Here is a 20,576-nt window from a genome sequence, read left to right on the forward strand (position 1 = left end):
ACGTGCTGCCATCGGAAGGGAGGGGTCGGACGTGACGCACAGCCTGGCTGCAGACCATGGAACATCTATGACATCGACCAAGGGGGAGGCTACGAAGCAAAAAGGGCGTGAGACGAGACACCATTTTCAGGATGATAAGCGCGAAGGGCTACATCGAGGCCCCCTGCTCACCGACCAGCGTGCCTGAAGTCTCAACCCGTCGGGCCCGATTGATGGGCCCAGTGCTGGAAGATTCTGCTCCCCTTGGTCCACATTTTTTTATCTGATCCCACTCCACCCCCTCTTCCCTCGGCGTCCCGAAGCACGTCACACCCTTCTCTCTCTCACCATCTTTTATATGGATTATGAATCTGACCTACCCACAGAAGAACAAAAAGCAGGTACCCTGTCTCAAAGTACCTATGGTGAACTGTGTTAAGGAACAGGGCTGTGATCGGAGAACAATGAATGATCACACCCTGCACCGTGAGAAATTGGATTTGAGCTGGACATTAGCTCCACCGCCGGTGCTCAACAGTGCCAACGAAAGAAGAACAACAATGAGAGCTTACCAGTGATAGCTCTTTATAAAAAGGACACTGGAAAGAAGAACCCATGTCACAGTCGAAAATCCTCTCCCAACCACCTTTCTATACTAACTATCTTCTTATCAAATTTTCATGATGTTGCATCAACCACTTCCGACTGTACACTGAGAAGTTAAGAAAATGTAACTTTGTATAGTAACATCCATACAACACCAGCCATGTACACGACTATACTGTAACTCTGTATGTACTACCTCCTCGCCTACTTTATCACCTGTAAGTAACTATAAGCAAATGTGTCAGATTACTCCTGCATGCCCTAAAAACTCTGTATCTTTAAGGAATGTACGAAAGACATTAACGATATTATAGCTGAAGGTTAACGAAGATAAATGACGGCCAGGCAAGCTGGCGAGATATGTTAAAAGGGAGGACTGTGGAAATTTAGCTTGCAAACTGAACATTATCTGCGCCATCTTGCCTCTCCCCAGCGCCACGCACAGCGAATGCACGCCCGCCATTTTAGGCACCCCACTCTCTCCCCGCTCATTCTCGATCGCCAGCGCTTTCCCCTGGCGCTGCGAACATCCCCCCGCGCGCCGGCCACCCCCGCTCTCTCATACACGGGCCATAAACCCTCTCCTTCAGCGCGACCCTGCTACGGAACCACATCCGACCGACATCCCATACATGGTCATGCCGCACCTTTGATAACCCCCTTCCTCTGCGCCCCATTGTCCGAACTGGTCCCAGGCCATCACCTAGCCCTGCGGATGCAGTTTATTGCCCCTACTGTAAGGGAAACACCCCACATCAAAGGGATTACAGTGGATCAAAGCCCCAACCCCCTGAGACCCGGCCGGTCGCACACACCCCCGGGAATTGGCGGAATTCCCTGCTGCGCGATAGCCATCTCCCACTGCGGGTAGGGTGGGAACCTCTACTGTAACTATGTGTGGGATCGGATCTGAGCCGGGGCTTCAGGGGATGTTCTTTCATGCATCAAGAGAATCTCAAGAATGTACTATGTGTAATAAAGCAATAAACCGGTGTATAAGAGACCAGGTCTCAGAGATGCAGTTAGAGCACCTCGTGACGATACCTTGCTGTCTGATCTGATGTGTTCTGCTCCGACGGAATAAAACTTTGTTTCCTGCCTTCCAGTCTCCGGCACCTGCCTCTTTCATTGGTAAATTATCGAGTGGTATGAGAGGCGATTACCGCCGAGCAAATACTTGAAAGGTTATCGACTGAAACTGCCGCTACCATTTAACACTGGCAGCTTTGATCTTAAATGTGTTCTGCATTTGGGATAAGGGAACACTCGCTATTCAGGATTTCCAGTTTCCTGCTGTCAACATTCTTCTGCAGATGGATGATTCTGGTGTTCGAACTCGCCGAGTCTAAGCTTGTGGACAAGGAGTAGGGGGCTCCTGCCCTTGAGGCAGAGGGGGCTCCTGCCCTTGAGGAACCTTTGGCTACACATCACAAAGTACCTGAATTCCATCACTCTGGGGAACAAATTTCAGGGCACTATAAACGGTTTCTATCCCCAGCAGTGTCATAACACAAGAGTGTACAATTTAAAAAAAAAAGTTGCCCTTTGAGGAAGGAAGAACCAAAGGTCCTGACTGTGACAGTTAACAGAAATCTTAAATGGTAAAGCATCCTGGAGGCCTTACACGTTCCCACGGTAAGGTCCTCCTATTGATAGACATAGCAGCAAATTCCAAACCTGTAGAATCCCATTGGAAAATTATCCTCCTCCTGGTCAGTACACCATGAAAAGAATTCCACCCATTTACTGGAATGCATGGATTTAAAAGGGTATCAAGCTACAAAATCCACTTGAACACTTTTTTTTAGAAAAAGGTCTATGGGTTCATATGTGCACCATGGAACCCCTAAATTTGGACATAAAGGGGTTTAATACTGGGATACAGCACTTGTCATCCTGCTGGGTAAGGAGATCAGTCCTTACTGCAATCTGAACTAGAGGGAAAAGGAGAGCTCCAGGGTTCTCATCTCAGTGCCATGGTTCTACTTACCCTATCCGGGACAATGAGAGCCCCTACCCACTAGAAGCTTCAATTTGGAAAGTAAATGAGGACGCATATGCCCGCCATGCTGAACAAGGTGATCGGGCTGAAGGGAACATGTACCAGAGACTTTAGACTCAGGAGAAAGTTGGGGTGCTATGGCTGTCTAGCCCAGACTAGTGAAAGGAGAATGATTGTGTCTTGTGTTACCTGACCTTGTAAATGACACTTTGGATGAGAGGCAATAGCAGGCAGGAATAAGGAAGCTGAAAAGTACATGTCAGAGATCGTGCATTTGCCATAAAAAATGTTTTGCCCTGTTCTCAGTTTGGCACGGCCTCCTAAGATGGAGACCAGCTTATTAAAATTATAATAGCCACATCTACACTTCTCGCAAAGGAGGACAAGTGTGCAACTCAACGATTAGGTGGTAAAATAATAGGGGTGAGCAAAGCTCTACGAAACAGTAAAAAATCTCAGCGAGCAAACAGAGTTCCGCGAACACGCAGAATTGCTTGTTCCGCCCGTTCACGATGGTTTTTTCATGTTCGCAAACGCTGTTTGCTTGCTCGGGGGGAAATATCTCGTGAACACGCATTTTGAAAGCGCGAACAAGCAAAAAATTCAGCGAAGCCGAGGAATTTTTGGCAATTCCGTGTTCTCCGCAGAATGCAAAATTACCCAAATTCCGCGAGCGGAACAGAATTTACTGCCCAGGCCTATAAAATAACAAGTGCAGCAGTATGTGTAAATATGAAGGTGCACACACCATTGCTTACATAGTTGCATGTGTGATGACCATGATACTGCACCCGGGAGCAGGGATTTTTTTATTAATAACCCTTGGTATGGAGGCACCCTACAAGCACTGCCCATAATGCGGTCTCTTGGTTATCCACACTGTGTGCTATGCAATGTGCCTTGTTGCATGAGCTTGGTGTATGCGTCTAGAAAACTGTGTGCAGATAAAATGGTATGCATTATGCAACCTTGCACCATACAGTGATTTCCATTCAGGTTGATTTTGTCCCTTGTCAACGTGACAATCTACATTTGTTTGTACACTGAGGCTCTGCCCCTAAACTGTAGCTGTCTGCTGGGAAGACTTCACCTGGTTCTATGTAGCTATCCTCCACAGTACTTAAAACGCACCCCTCCTTTTGCCGAGCTATTCTGGGCCCCTGTGTACTATGCAGCAAACAGGACACTTGGCTGAGCATGTCCAGAGACCACAACCCCGAGAGGACACTTCACCCTGACACATGGAATATTTGAAAGTCCTAGAAGATTGTTCCCCATTCCCAGAGATCGGAGGAAGATTCATAGTAGCATTTCACAAAATATTTAAATAAAAGCAAATATATGACGTACTAGCCTGAAAAAGATATGCAATCAAATATGCAGTTTTGAAAATTGAAATGCTTCATGCATCCCATTTGGTTATTTGATCAGCCACTCACACTACAGCACTGCCCTCCCCCCCTTACACTCCAGGCCAGCTCTGAGCTGCTGCACAGCACAACTGCTTGAATTAATCCCCCACTGGAGTGGAGTGGAGTGTAATATCTGTGCAGAGAGCAGGCCTGGGGATTTAACGGCAATAAAAAGTTAGCGAAGATGAAGAATCCATGAGATTAGCTATCTATTTATTTATGTTTTTAGGGGTTTTGTCAAACACGAACATGTCACCTTACAGCCACTGGAATATGTCCCCTTGACTGGTCTTAAACAAGCACAAAGTTAATGCAGCCTCAATCATCACATTCTTTTGTTTGGAGGTGGCACTCATCAACACAATTATCTTTACAGCTTAAATCAGTTTTTAAAGTGCATGTTTTTTCATGATAATTCGGTCTTACCCCAACAGTTCCAACGCACTCACCTCCTCGTGCCAGTTCTCGCGGAACCAGACCATCTGATCGACAATGCCTTCGAGAGAGGACAGCAGAGTGGGGTGGAGCTCTCGCTGCATGTGCATGATGCGGCTGCAGCGCCACATAGGAGCCGTGGCTCTTATGGGTCCCGGGTCAGAGGCAGAGTGAGACTGAGTGCCCATTGAGCTTGGCTGCTGCTGGCCAGAGTCTGGGAGGAATTGAAAAATAAATTGCATGATGTAAACAGGCAACGCACAATCATTTCATGGGGTATTAGTAGCTACTCTTTGTTTAAATGGCTTTCATGAAGCAGGGTTGTACCGCATTCATTTAGCGCCACCACAGTCCACCTGTTGACTCTTCTTCACTGCACATCCCACAAGCCATACACTGCGTGACATGGACAAATCATGCCCTAAAATACACACCATAGGACACTACTATTGCTCCTGCACCTTAAGCCTCACTCATTATGATGAAGTCCTAAAGAGATGTTGAAGATGGTAGTTTGAAATGCATCTCCGAGCATTACGCAGACCCATCTGTTCTAGGTAAAGCATTGCCTCTTCCCAACTTCCAAGTTATCTTAGATTCCTACGCTTTCCTGAGAGACCTGGTGCCCGGATAAGTAGTTGTCCTTGAAAATGCTTCAACAAACATCAAGTTGGCAGCTTCAATCAAATCTTGGTAATATGAACGGGAAGCCAATGACTTCTTTCTTTGCAGAATGCCCCTGTTCTAGATTCACATGCATTTTGGTTGGGATTAAAGTAAACTAACAGATTCTCCACTCAAGAGTCCACATAAGTGTCTGCATGAACATCACAATCAGAACACTGTCCTGCACTATTATGTAGAAAGCCCCATGCAGCTGTTTAGCACTTTTGGGGCGTTACCTTAAAATTCCAGGGAGAGGACCACTGGCTGCACTATTTAATTGTGCTAAAATCCACCTACAAGACAGGCTTGTGAAACCGACTGTTCTTGCGTTCTTGTAAAAACTGTCAACAGCTGATGAGCTCGAGTCTGATGCCCTTGAACAGCCAACACAGTACACCAATGCCATTGATGAGTGAAAACCCACATTGTAACAGGTTTTAAATATATAAATCATGAAATAAGATTAAAATCGAAATATGTTATGCTAAGGAAAGTATTCAGAGGTTAAAACAGATATAGCTCATAATTCTGATTGTAGACAGCATATTGGATAAGAAACAAATCGGTAATGTAGAAAGCAGATTCCTTTAGAACAGATTTGTGACCCATGTTTCATTGTTTTTCGCCCAAAAAAAAAGGTTGCAATTCTATGGCAAGAATGGAGGTGAAAAGTATGTTTTTATATCATTATCGCATTAGAACAGCAGACAATGAAATATCAATATCAAAGTTACAAACTGTCAGTCTATGGGAATGACCAACCAATTAAATGGATGAAATAAATGAAAAACTATCCATGAGTCCCCATATAGCCTATAGCTCATTCTCTTTCATTGCTGCTCTACAGCCAACTGAGTACCTCTTTGTTTTGTTACTCAGTGGTGCCTAAAATGCTGTCTAAAATTGTACTTTAATCCCATTTTTGTTTAGGGTTTTTAAGTAAATACACCTGCTGTGTTTTTATTTTAGGAATTGTATAGAGTTTGATTGAATTCATTGTATGAAGGTTGAATGTGGCCTTTCTTTTATGTATTCATGTTTTTCCCTTAGCTTTTGGCCAAACACCTAAAGTACACATCTGAATGCCACCAACCCACATGGTGAATTAGCCGAGATCCAGCATAGGGATGGCTAATAGAGTAATTTGCCATCTACATCACCAAATTAAACAAGCATTAAAAATGCAATAGGTCTCGCATTTACAAGAGTTTGAGCTATTAACATTGCAAATGGCAATGCCTTTTATTTTTGTTTTTAAAAGATAAATAAACGGCATTGTTATTTACAATGCCAATAGTTTAAACTCGCGTAAATGCGAAACCCATTACATTGCAAATGCTTGTCTCCTGCTGGAACCGTAATCCTGCCTTCCTGTCCCTGCCTAGAGGGCAGCTAAGGAACGTGTTTCCCGGAGATAAGACCTGATTTATTATGAGGTCTTTGAGCTTGACATGAAGGCCCCTTGATGTTTACAATCCCCATGGGTCGGGGGGTTATGGCCTTCACAGATGCCTGCCAGAAGCATTTTAAATGTTAGCTGTATCAGGGTCCGTGCGCACTCATCATAGGGCATAAACACCACAGGAGTGTGGGATTCCACATCAGTGCTCTTCCATCACTTTCACAGCAGATTCCTCATAATCCTCTAGTGACTCTATGAACATCCCCATGTTAGACAACAAGTCACCATATAGCTGCATGCCCATTGTGCTGTCACCAAGGCATATTTGTTCACGTGACTGTGTGAATGTGTTTTAAATCACGCAGAGTTGGAATAATTGACTGCCCATTCACACCCAACATGGTGCTCCATAACTTCACAGTACAATGCCCCCCAGCAGGAACACGGGAAGCCCCCAACCACTGCCCTCTCACTCGGGACTTAAGTCAGAATCAAACAGCACCTTGAAGGTGAGGCCATGAGCAGACCTATGTAGTTATAACATCCAGAGATACATTTCATCAGCTTCCCAACTCAGCGGGCTACTTCACGTGACATGTCTGTGTCATAAAGAATATTGACATAGATACTGAGTAGACATGGCATCCATGAGCATGTTGCTGAACCAGGGATAATAGGAATAAATGCACAAAACGCACCCTGAGATGGGGCACAAACCCCCAATGTCTAGATGTCCTTCTTAAAGAAGGTAAGGTTTGCCTTCTCCCCCACCCCAGGACTGCATCAACCTCCCAGTGTGTTTTTCCTATCACCCGCCCGCGAGGGACCTCTGCATAACCCGAAGACATTGCTCCCTCCTCATCCCTCCCCAGACAGTGCTTCACCCCTAGTCACCCGGGGCCTAAACGCTGCACTCCCCAGCCGTGGGTGTAGCGCCCATCAGTGCCTGGCACTGCAAACCCCTATACTCCTCCACTTCCAGATGTGGCAGGAATGCCGAGGGATTCCTCGGAAGCCCACCCCACCCCTTCCACCTGAGGCCGAAGAGAAATGAGGATAGCAGGAGGGGAGAAACCCAGATGTAATTAGCCTCCAGGTGCTGTACACCTTGTCTGTGCCCATGGCACCTCCCTTCAACATGTAATGAGACCCGAAGCTGCCTCTCCCCAGTGCCCCCTGCCCCCACCCCTCCCCCCGGCACGCCTTCGTCCCCCTCCAACCCCAATCAATGTGCGTCAGTCTGTCCCAGGACCACCCACTGCGCCACACCCGGACAAAGTCCGCCTCCTCGGACATCTAACAACCTGCCCAGGACCACTGGCTGCCCGTCCACACCGAAAACCGCACCCCATCCCACCGGCCCAAAGTCGACAGTCCCGCCAACAAGGCCAGTCGCCCCCCCCCCCCCCCCCCTGGGGTCCCGATCCCGCCTATTATTGCCTGCTTAATAACATTCCGATCCTCCTTTCGCAACCTCCACAGTGAGCCTGCAGCCCTCCGAGAAACAGTCCCCCCCTACCAACCGCTACTCCTGCAACCAACCCCCCCCCAGGCGCTATGAGACTTTCACACATCACCCACCCATCCAAACCAGCGCCGACAATCCGGCCGTCCCACATCAAATCCTCCGTACTGCCCCTTATCCTCCACAGCTAGCCACATGCCAGCAGGCCGAGCCGAGCACGGCAAAAACATCCATCCTCTCTGAATGGTGCTCAAACCGCCGCCAAGCCTCCTCCCAGCCTTTGCGCATACCCGACCCGCCGAAGAACGCCCACCTCCCCTTCACGCCCAATCCCGCACCCGCCCACGCAGCACTCCGACCCCCAAAACCCACAACGCCCCCCCTCGTACCATCAGCCGATCGCCCCCGCTTCCTTCACCCAACCATCCCACTCCGCCCACACCCCAGAACAACACCTTTGCCACTCTGTCCGATGGCACCCTGACCCTTTCGAGTAAAGTCTGCGTTATATAAAAACGCATAAAATAAACTCCTGTCTCGCCCTCCCTTCCCCTCAAACTCCGCCCACTCCCATGGTTACCCCCCCCCCCCCGAATTTTACTCCGTCCTTTAATTTCTTGCACCCATCACGAAAGTCTAGGCTACCACAGCGCCAGTCACCGCGGGCATTCCAACACCGCATCAACCCTAGATCGGCAACCAAGCAGCCCACGCCGACCTCCACAGACCCCAGCCACCTGGTGGCTCCATCACCAACACACCCATCTCCACAAATGTGCCTTGAGGAGGAAATCCACCCTCGGGCGGGGACCTCGCCAGACGAGCCACAATCGGGCAAAGGTGAGCTAGGCAAATACACCAATACTCAGAAATATCATGCAACTATTTCCCTTAGCACTTTATTAATGCCCCATAACGTTCTTGCCTTTTATTACCATTTCCGTTGGTAATATTAACCCCGCCAGCTGCCCCACATATCTTTCCCACCCTCTCCCCTGGGCAACGGCACCTCATCCCTCCCAAGGCCCACTGCTCCCTGCCCCCCCTCACCTTACACTCTGTAGCAGCAGCACGTGTGGTAAACTTTACGATTCACAACCTGGAATGTAGAATGCACAGCATGGCTCGAGCGCATATAAACACAAGCTCTCGCCATGACGTTTTCGTTTGGCTTTTTCTGCCGTGGCCTTGCCTGCCAAAAGGTTTCTTGTCTTTAAGGGGCCATGTGTTTGGCCCCATAAAGATAAGAAACCTTTTGCGACCAACGCAAAGCAGGCGAGGCCGTCCAAATGGGACGGCTCGAAAAGCCAAGCGAAAACGTCACCGGCACCTCTTTCCCAATGGCTGGCTGCCGTTTACCATAAACGGTGACGCCGGCCAATGGGAAAGAGGGGCGGGGCTTAATGCCCCTTACTGAAAATACCCTGTCAACACTAAATCTCGCCAGCGAGACTGCGCATGCGCGCAGCCTTACGCTAACGAGACCTAAAACACCACAACCAAGAATAACTCACAGCTGAGCAAAGCAACCCAACCACAGCTTATCACGATGGGCAACAAAATGCTGGGCACAGCAACCCAACCACAGCTTTTCAGCATGGGCAACAAAATGCTGGGAAAAGCAACCCAACCACAGCTTTTCAGCATGGGCAACAAAATGCTGAGTCTTGGGCCTGGCCACATGACAGATTGGAATTTGAAAATCTGTTACTGAGAAGACTGTAAATGCCTCTGTGGTGGCTTTCTCATACAGGACAACCATGAGAGGCTACTTAACATCACAAAGTGACTACGGTTTTGGAGAATACTTTTTTTTCTCTCAAAAGTCCCACCATGCAAACTCAAAAATGACACTAATAGATACCATAAAGATAGCTCCAACAAGCAACAATCACATTTACAATAACCAGATTTGGATTCTCATCAGGCATTAAAATGCAATCCGTATCCAATAATAACATCACACCGTAGTTCCATTCTCACCTTCAAATGGTCATACTCAGGCAACAATGCTAAACAGAAACCCATCACCACCATTTGTACCACAGACAGAAAAAGCCATACAGAGGCAACATATTGTTACATCAATGACACTGTCACACACCAGACTAACACACCCTAGAAATATGCAGATAAACCTAGCTTAAATGCAATATACCCTTTATCACACACCAGTGTATTTAAGGCACTGAACTATTCAAAGATGTACATATATAAAGCATTACACTCAGGCCAAAGAATAGACAATCTAAAGCCTCACCTGTGGGATCATGAGAAAATGGAATAGTCTTCAATAAACATTCACCCACAGACCAAACAGAACTATGATCTTCCTCGACCGAACCATTTTAACTTTCACACTTAGACTAAAACTATTTAAAAACTCTGTCCTAGCCACAGACAAGCAAACACCAACAAATTAACAGAGACTGTCAATCAATTGTTCCTCCAATTAGAATGACTGACTTCTCAAACCTGCCCAAAAGGGCAACCACAGAGAAAATGTGGCATAAGGTGATGGAAACGGTGGCTGGGGCTATTCTAAAGCAAACAACACAACATAAGCGGGCTGAAGGCCATATTAAAAAAAAAAAAAAGTAGCCACCTAGGCATTCTAGGCTTCACTTAAACTTGTGTTTTTTCGATGGTCAGTTGTGAGTGCGTTTATTCAGGTTTGCATTAAATTCACCAATTATTTACGATCCAAGCAGAAGCAAACAAAAGATGGTACATTGGAAAAGCAGAGATTCACATGTAAGCACATCAAAGGCCCATACATACCGCTCTTGTAGCGCTCCCGCTGCTCGATCTTCAGAGTCAGGTAAAGCGTCCGGATTGGGAAATAGACAGCCTGTGGGTACACTCTCCCGACCTGTACAGAGGGGAAGCCCCAAGCAACAGCGTTATGATGAACAGCTCAGCCCGCCCTACAAGGAGTGCATGTACACAGGTGGGTTCATTCCATATTGCTATTAACAATCAACACTGTTTAAGCATCACCTTTAACAACAGTTTGTAACATCTTTAAACGCTAATTGTATTAATGGCTTTTCGATTAGGCGAAGATCTGCTGCAAATGACAGCTCTCGTTGCAGTGTCCCCGCTAAAGGGCAGGGTGGCTCTGTTTCTACGCCCTTGAAACGGGTGCAATGGGGGCGCCTCGTCTTTCCAAAGAACCCCGCAGGCAGCAGAATGTGAGATTGCCGTGAGCGGCGGCGCGCGGATCCTGTTCATGCTGGGAGCGGAGGCACGCGGGCACAGGGAGTGCAGTTTGTCTCAAAATTGGCCACAATTCCCTCTGAACCCGCCGTCGCAGGCTGTCGGTGCCCATTAGAGAGTAATCCAATCCCGCAGAATTGCAGCGGCGAGAGTGAGGCATAGCCACTTAAGGTAAAGAGATATCGCTGTTAGCAAACGGAAGCGCGCCGGCTCCACAGAAAGCGCTAATCAGGCTGAAACATGTCGCTTCTGGCTGTAGATCAACACATTTCATAGTCCATTAACTCGGAGGTAAAGAACTCTCTCCCCGTTCACTGGATTCGGAGAAGAGCGAGAAAAAGATTCCCCATCACTTATTCATGTTATGGTTTTAAAATGACCTTAATTTTGAAAGGGAATACACAGGCATTGCTTTCATTTTAAAACTGCTCATCCATAACTTAAGTCTATATTTCCGCTAACTGGCATCTTGACATATGTATGCTATGCCATCGAGGGCATACAGAATGTGGGGGCTAATGTCTTCCAAGCAGGGCATCGCCATGGCAGCAAGGTGCACCTCTGAGGAATTAGACACTGTGCAATGAGGCGCCAATTAGAACATCAGCAATTCAAGATCAGTTACAACACCGCACATTCAAGGACCCTTCGGGGTTGACCATCACTGGACAGGACCACTTATTCCAAGCCAAGTTGTCTTGAGCCAACGCAGGACAGTGAGAGCCATCCGCACAAGCGACCCCTCAGAGGGAACTCCCCTCCCGGGGCCCGCCCGGCAACAAGCCCCAAGAGGAGTTCACTTGGCAGAGGAGCTAGCATCTGTTAACACTACTGCATGGTGCACAAAGTAAGGGGTGGGGGAGGCGCTTCATGACTAGAACACTGCCAACTACCCTCCACTCACAAGTCACAGCCAACTGGGGTGGGGCATTAAGGGGCACTAACAAGGGGCACTAACAAACGACACATTGTTTAATCAATTTACTTCTGAATGCATCCGGAGCTGAAAAAATGTGTTCGGTGGGGGATATGAAATGCAAGTTTGGTAGGCAAGAGAGGCACCTTCTACTTCTAACAGTCGTATAAATACTTCTAAGAATGGCCCTAAAAATAAAATAGCTGAATTATGATTGGGTGAACACCCCATTCCTTTAAGTGCTCAATGTATACGGGTGGTTTTCATACATGAATGTACAGTTTATACAACCAGGGAAATGCTGCTTTTAATGATTTGGAGCCATAGATCCTGCAAGTTATTGCTTCGCTGGTAAGGCAGGTAGGAAGAGGCAAAGGTTTTTAAAACTAAGCATAACTCTAGAACCACTTCCTTGGGAGAGGAGAGCGGTTAGAATTAACTCAACTATTCAAGTGGCTAAAATATACAAGTGTTCATCTTAACATTGTCCCTATTGCCCAACACAATAGAAAGTGCAGAATAAATCTCCCATTCAAAATAATCTTTTATACATTATTTTAAATACAAATGTTATATATTCATAAAGAATCCATTTGATATTCACTGCAAAGGGCCAGCTAACGTTATCATTTTGAATATAAATTACTAAAAGATATGGCAATAAAGAAAATGCAGCCCATTATGGCTAGATACATGAAACAAACCGTTTCCTTCTGGCATTTTACCGCACCCTCATTTTGCTATTGCATTTGACATATGCAGAGAAATATGCTGGCAAACTGTTCTAGTCAATCTTCAGAGCCTTTCCCGCCATGTCTCCTGGCGGACACTTAACCATGAAACTGATTACCAGTCAGATAGCACAAAAAAATAAAAATAAAAAACAGACTGCTGGAGGAAAGAGTGACAGGCATGGCAGTACACTGCCCAGCAGGGAAAACTTTCAAACAGATTTTTAAATGAGGACAGGTTAGAGGTCATCACACCAAAGGACACATTAATCCAGCTCTGGTCAATAGCCACCTGTCAGCCCCTCCTTCAAAATGCGCCTTAAATACTCAAAAGAAAAACCAACTCTGAACACTTCATAACAAATTCTCCAACTATGTTTCAAATGATTTGGTTTCCAGCATTTGACGGGATTAAATAAGCATTAAATATTTTCAAATTCGAGATTTTCACTGTAGACAGCAGAGCAGAAATGAAAGCAAAAGGCAATTAATATTCATGCTGCATGCAGAGTTAACAAAAGGCGCACACGTGAATTTAACGGTTTGTCTTCAACATTCTGCAGAAGAAAGGCACTGAAGGGCTGGTGGGGAAAAACATCTGCATACCTGACTAATGAGGTTAAGGAGGAGCTTGCCCTCAGAGCCAACTAGGCATGTCAGCAGCTGTGGGATCCAAGCCAGCCACTGGATGGGTGGGACGCCAATGCAGTACTTGTCCACAGCATCAGCCAACGTGTTCTTGTCATCATCGAAGCTCAGCAGCCACAGGACCTGGAAAACACATACCGAAGTGCTCACAGCAGAACTTTCTCTTTTACAGCATAGCATTTTAAAGGGATCAAACCATCGGAGGTGAAGCGAGCACACAGGGACGGAAAGAGGTATCTGTGTAGAATGAATAAACTGGCTCTACTTTTTTGCGTTATTGTGATTTATGTTTTTCAAAATGTAAGCCACCCTAAAATTGGAGGCGACAAAATAAGGGGCATATCAACAAGCCGCCGGAAAAAAACTTATTGCCGCTTTTGCGTCTGTTTTTTGCCTATTAGCATGGACACGCTAACGCGTGATTCCATGCTTCAGCGCCCATTTTCTTATCGCCTCGCTAATGAGATGCGAGGTAGGCGTTCCCGCGAGAAATACAGCGAAAATAATCGCTAATGAAGGATCTCCCTATTAACAAGGAAAACGCTAACCTGCCTAGCGACATTAAAAGTAGCACTAACCGGCTTTATCACCGGTTCCTTACGCCTGCTAAATCTTTGAGTTAGCCATGTTTAACATGGGAGGTGGTTCTTCATGCTGAGTCCACACCTCCCTATCACCGTTTTTAGGTCTCGCCTGACCCAGCGCATGCGCTGGTCTGGCTAGACTTATTGAGAGGGCTCCAAAAAGTGCTACCAGGCCAGCCTAGAGCTACAGTGCATGTGCGCGGGCGCGCGCGCTGCGTTTTACCGCAATTACTTTCACTTTCGCGGCCGCAAGGCCGCATTGATGTTGAGCACGATCGCGATCACTTTCACTTTCGCGGCTGCAAGGCCGCTTGGCATAGCCAATAGGTCTCGATTTTGGGACCTTATAAGTATTTAGTTACGCAACTGTTGCATGGCTAAACACTTATAAGGTCCCAAAGGCGAGACCTATTGGCTATGCCAATGCTTGTTTTTAATATCACTGCTTTTTTATCGCAGGTTATCCTGCGTTACTGCTCCTTATCGCCGCTATTGCCGTGAATTCTATCGCCTCGGTGATGCACCTTGCTGATAGTGCGCTCACCGGACGATAGAATCCGGTGATAGGCGGCATTAATTTTGTGCACGCTAAACACGGCCAGCGATAATTATCGCTGGCCGTTGATGATATGCCCCTAAGTTTGTTATTTATTACATAACACGAGTACTCTCAAATGCTTTTATTTTGAAGTTACATATACATTTCAGAGGACCATTTACTTTCCTTCTTATAATCCAAAGCAGGTTAACTGTGGGATGAAAAGGACACAGATATGACACACAATAGCACTTCTATCGATCGACCACAATAATGGCAACATTTGAACATTGTAAAACACCTAATGCAAAGACATGTTCAATAACAGGGTATTTGGAAAACCCGCGTATTCACTCACACTGCATAATGAAATGTTACAAAAACGTACACTTAGGTTTGATACAAGTATACAACAGTGTTCATTAAAGACAAGGTTAATCCCAAAACTCATGGAGATGAGGAAGCTGATATTTATGAATCCATGGAAAGAGCCGTGTATATAACTGAATATTTTCAAGATGATCACAATGTCAGCGGTCTTGAAGACAACACTACAAGAGGAGAACAATTTCATCTCTGATTAAGTAAAGAGACTAACCCGACCTAGATTCGATTACGGCAATGCACTAATACTAGGGCTCTGCAACAGATTTTATCCCCAAAAAGATGTAGTTCGCAGCAGTCCATCTACCACATTACCTTGACTGAATCCCTTCACCGGCTCTTCTTTGGATCTCATGAGGTTTGAAGAGAGCCTCCCTGAATAACACCACTGTCCACGGCAACATCTTGAGCCATCAGGCAGGGAGCTTCATAATATCCAGGTACTGTTACACACTCTTTTGTTATGACCCAGAGCAGTTCATCTGAAGACTACGACATACAGAAAGGCAAAAGACTACACCAAGTGGTCATTGGCTGTGTGCCGATAATCCTGTGATGCCTTCTGGTTGAGCTGCACCAGACTCCTCACTCATTCAAGTAAAGAACTAAAACACTTCTTTTTATGGGGCATATAAAATAAAACAAATGGATCTCAATCTCCACATTAACACCGACAACTCTCTGTCCTCCATAATTGATGTTAAAATGTACAAGGGATACGGCCTATAGCCATCTTAGTAAAATACGTTTTTAATAATGCTGAGAACACTATACACCTCATGATCGCTGTACATGCTAACTCTGTATTTTCAGAATCTGATGTACGCGCACACTCTTACCGAAACCCTCCGTCGGTACTATGTTGAAAAGTTCAAACCCTATTTGGACAGGTTATCTTTCTAGCCTCCTGAAGGCTTTGACTCGGAGGTAGAACCAGGTGTCCAACTTCTTTGTCCTCAGCAGCCATGCTGCTAGGTTAAGATTCATTGGTTGACTCGTTTTCAAATACTTATCCAGTCTGCAAAGTCAGAAGATTCCATTGTGCTTGTATCTGTATTATCTCTGTCTTGCGCCATCTCCATTAGGTCACAGAACAATGTTGGTTTGGTCCACGGTGGAGTGATTAGTATCATGGTCATGGTTGTCTCTGCATGTGCTTATCCACAGGGGAGTTAATGGAATTGGTGGAAAGGCATACGCAAATGACCCTGACCTACTTATCCTATTGATTTTTACTATGTTGAGAAGAAGTCTATGGGTGGTGTGCCTCATTCTTGAAAGATTGTGTGCATTACCTCTAGTTTGAGTTTCTATTCTTGTGAGACAGTCATGTCTGCCCAGCCTGCTTGCCTCTGTGTTTCGTATGCCTGGGTGGTTAACTGCTGTATGTGAAATCCTTCTTTGTTTAGACCAACTCCAAATTTCTTGCGTCTAGTTTTGACAGTATGAACGACTGTGTACCGTCTGTTTCTTCAGGAGGAACATTACTGTTGAGTTGTCTATTTGTATTCATACTGTCCTCCCTGCAATATTTTCGCGGATGGCTTTTAGTGCTGGAAACAGCTTCAGTTTTCAGTTCTAGGACATTTACTTGTTTCACTGCCTCATGGGGGTTCCATTGGCCCCTTACATGGAACTTTCCCACATGTGCTCCCCATTCTTTGTGAGATGCATTTGTTGTGATCGTCACAGAAGGAAACAAGCATTTACAATGCAATAGGTCTCGCATTTCAAGAATCTGAGCTATTGCCATTGTAAATGACAATGTCTTTTATTTATGTGTTTTGAAAACCTGCAAGCGGTGCCTAAACACACACTTTGTGCTTATAGTCCTTGCTTATGAACAGCAAGGCTGGCAGTAAAAGAGGCACAGTTACTGCCAGCCTTGCTTCTCATAAGCAGAGACTATAAGTGCAAAGTAAAAATACAATTAGTCGCTTTGAAATGTGACAAAATAATTATTATATTAATTCCAGATTAGGTTGTATTCTATGTGGAGCTAAAAGGGAAATTTATAGAAGGTCTAATATAAAGGAGATGTGGTAGGTGCAGTACAGCAAGCAGCGTCTAGATGTCCCTAGTGAGCAAGGCACCAGCACTGCTTGTCTAGGTGCAGTAGCACCAGCTGTGCCTAGAGGTCCATAGTGAGCATCATAATCTGAAGATATGGTAAATCTACCCTACCCATAATGCATTGCATGCAAGACAGTACCACAATTACATTCAAATGGCTATGTCCATGTATACGATTAGTAGCTTTGAAATGTGACAAAAGAATTATTTTATTAATTTCAGATTAGGTTGTACTCTATGTGGAGCTGATGAAGGGAAATTTATAGAAGGTCTAATATAAATGTGAGAGGTGCTAGCGAGTAAAGTAATCACTGCCAATCTAGTTTAGGACTAAGTGAGTGTCCTGTCTGAAGGTCTTTAAGAAAGTAGTGCTTTGAGGCTGTAATTAAAACCTAGGGCGTAACAACACATGTAACAGGGGGTGTTCTCAAGGGAGGTTACAAGAAGAGATAAGGCGGTACTAAGAAGGGACTACAAAGCCTAATGACCAATGAAAAGCCACCATTTACAAAGGACAGGGACAGGAGCCATTTAAAAGGTTTGGTGGGAAGTAAGTCGAGCTTTATCCACATATCCTGAATGCAGCATGTCTTGAAGAGACAGCACAAGTGCTGCCTAGGCGAGAACTAAAAAGTTGACTGAAGCATACGCCGGCTTTGATGTTCGTCTACTTTCACTAAATTACCTCTCTACTTTTCCTCTGAGAACCCCTAGATTCGCCTAGTTACCGTTGCTTGCGACAAATGCATTTGTAACCATTCCTGGATTGGTCTCAAGTGGAGTCTAGCCTATGGGATTGGGAGGAATGCATGATACCATCATGTCCATCGTTTTCTTCACAGTTCTCACTGTCAGAGATTATCCCTTGCGGTAGAGAGAAGCTTGCTCTCTCAGTGCCAATACTCTCTTCTGTATGGAGAAGGCCCTCTTATTCAATGAGCTCAGGGTCGCTCCCAGGATTTTATTTCCCATCTGGGTGTTGGGGAACAATTTTCCCATGTTTTCTTTAAACAGACTACTCTATGCAAGGTTTGAACCATCACTTGCATGCTGTCTTTGCATTTCTATAGGGAGATTAGCCTTGTCAATTAGTTGTCTAGTTAGGGCTACGCATATATCCCATGCCTTCTCAGATGGGATGCCTATATTGCAGGACATATTGTTAACAATGTTTCAGATTTTCTCCCAAATGGCAATACTCTAAATTATAATTTAAGTTGTTGACCACAAACCTGAGGTACTTTTTGTGCTTGTCGTTCACTAGGATATGAAAGTAAGGTAGACTGTGGTCGTGTAGTCGTCTTTCCTCATCCCCGGTATGATCGCCTGTAATGTGGTAATTTTGAACGTCTGTTTCTCATGACTAACTTGTTCAGAAACCTGAGGTCTCTGACTGGTCTCAAGGTGGAGTCTTGCTTTGTTTTGGGCCGAGAAAATACACAGAGTAAACTCCTTTGTTACGTTTACTTCTGAGCCTCTTTTATGCAGCAATCCATTTATCTCCTATTACATTTTATTCATCCGAAATCTTGCCCTTCTTGTTTGAAGCAACACACCCTGAACCATGCGTGTGAGTGTTGCCCCAGTTCACGTCAGTCTACTGGCTGTGTTCGCAGCATTGAGGCCCGACTTTCAGCATATACTATTGTTTCTCCCTTCTGTATTATGGTCTTTATGTATTGCTTCAGTAGGTGTTAATCAACTCCATCATCCTCTCTCCCTGATGATGCCCTGTCCATATCGGTTGAGGACTGCTTTGGAATTTACTAAGCGCAATAGGGTGGCAGCCAACCTCTCCATTTTTCTAGCTACCATCTCAATCCCTTTATTTTCTCTTGCAGGTGGGTCCCCTGTAGACAATGGTAACTCGTCTCTTTTCCAGGCAATGGAAAGTATGATTGAGTCTGCCGTGGTGTTGGTATTGAGTATGCTGGGTCCTGTGTAGAGTGTCCGTATTTGTTCTCTAACACACAAAAGGTGATGGGAATTTTTTTTTATAAATCTAAGCCATCATTCTTTTGTCCACCACAACACTTCTGATTAAACCCATGCATATGGGCCTATGTTTCTCAATTTTGTTGCCATCTTCTCAATGGTCTTTCCTTAGCGTTTTATCCGGTTTCCAAACTCAACAGCAGAAAAAGGAATCTGAAAATTGTGATTATGCACAGGCCCTTTGTTGGTGTACATTTAATGCTTTAAGGAGATGGACATGGTCACCAAATGCTCAACGATGCCCTAAGAGGGAGAGGAATAAAAAGGAAAAGGATACTTATCTATTACATACCCAACCACTTGACGGTGTAATAAATGCACAGCATATGAGTCCCAAAAAGATTCACACTGCAAAACCCCGGGTCGAACAGTAGCGAGATCACATATTGAAGGTGGTTCAATGCCAGCTACGGCGAAGATGCCTTCAGCAGTCAGGCAAGGAGGTATCGAAATAGAGATCCCAGACCTGCAATAATGCAATGTCTCAACATTTCCTTTGTGAATACACGAGACATGGATGACGGCTCAAACAGCAGGACTGCCAATCGATAGTGGGTGCAGCCCACAACAATAGACATGTACTTCATGCGTGAGGTGAAAGTATGTGTCTTGCAAGTCTATGGACACCACCTATTCATCCAGCAACACCTGAGCTCGGGACAGCAATTTGAACTTTTCCTTGCAGAGGAAGAAATTCAGAACACCAGAAGGACCACAAGGCCCACCCTACTTCTTGGGCGGTAGCATCTCTGTCCTATCTCAGCTGTTGGCAATAACTCCAGTGCACCTTTATTCAATAGTGAAAGGACCTCTTGCTGTAGAGTGTGGGCATTATTGCCAGGTGCACCTGGGTAGGCGGGAGCAGAATCTTGGAAGGGAAGGCATACCATAGCAAAGAATTTGCAAGACTTAGTGCCCCATAATGATAGACTGCAAACGTTTGAATCCTACTCCCCACAGACTGCACGTGCTCCTTCATGGATCAACTAAATCAGCTTAGTTGGAGGTGCCAGAGAAGCAAAGGAGAAATACTGCTGCTATCTACAGCCCCTGGAATCACTATGCGGTCTTCAGTGCTGAAAGAATTCTTTGAGCTGTTCTACAAGCTGAGGCACCTAGCATCTCTGAAATGGCATGCCTTGGGAATAACCCTGGAAATTGCAATATTATTGATGAAGATTGCGTGCTGAAGCAAGGCTCCCATATAGGGCCTAACCCATCTTTGTTTAAAGTTCTCCAGAGAGGGATTGACCTTCTCAGCAAAGAGGTGGGCACCATCAATAGGAATGAAAGAGGCAGGTTTATCAAAGGGCATGCCCAATAGCGACACATTCCCAGAAAGTTCACTGAAATGTATTCAAGCATAGCAGCAGATGGCTAAAGACCGTGCCACCGAGTCCAGACCAGGAGAGAATCTGCTTTGCTGCATCCTATTCATCTGGCACAGCTTCCAAGAACGGATCAAAGAAATGGTCAGGAAGATTAGGGACTACTTTTGAGCCTTCTCCCACAAGGCGTGGT

The 20,576-nt window shown here is 45.6% G+C and overlaps 1 protein-coding gene across 3 annotated transcripts in view; it reads right to left on the reverse strand.

The window, feature by feature from the left end:
- TRRAP (transformation/transcription domain associated protein) overlaps nt 1–20,576 on the reverse strand; it is a 1,075,110-nt gene that overhangs the window by 66,806 nt on the left and 987,728 nt on the right. For all 3 annotated transcript variants that reach the window (XM_085629333.1, XM_085629332.1, XM_085629331.1), the window contains 3 exons: nt 13,440–13,604; nt 10,749–10,839; nt 4,449–4,648 (listed from right to left, as the gene is read on the reverse strand). In XM_085629333.1, coding sequence (XP_085485459.1) covers nt 4,449–4,648; nt 10,749–10,839; nt 13,440–13,604 — 456 coding nt within the window. The remainder of the gene's footprint in view (nt 1–4,448; nt 4,649–10,748; nt 10,840–13,439; nt 13,605–20,576) is intronic.

This window comes from Triturus cristatus, chromosome 10 (assembly GCF_964204655.1).
Source record: "Triturus cristatus chromosome 10, aTriCri1.1, whole genome shotgun sequence".
Lineage (NCBI taxonomy): Eukaryota > Metazoa > Chordata > Amphibia > Caudata > Salamandridae > Triturus > Triturus cristatus.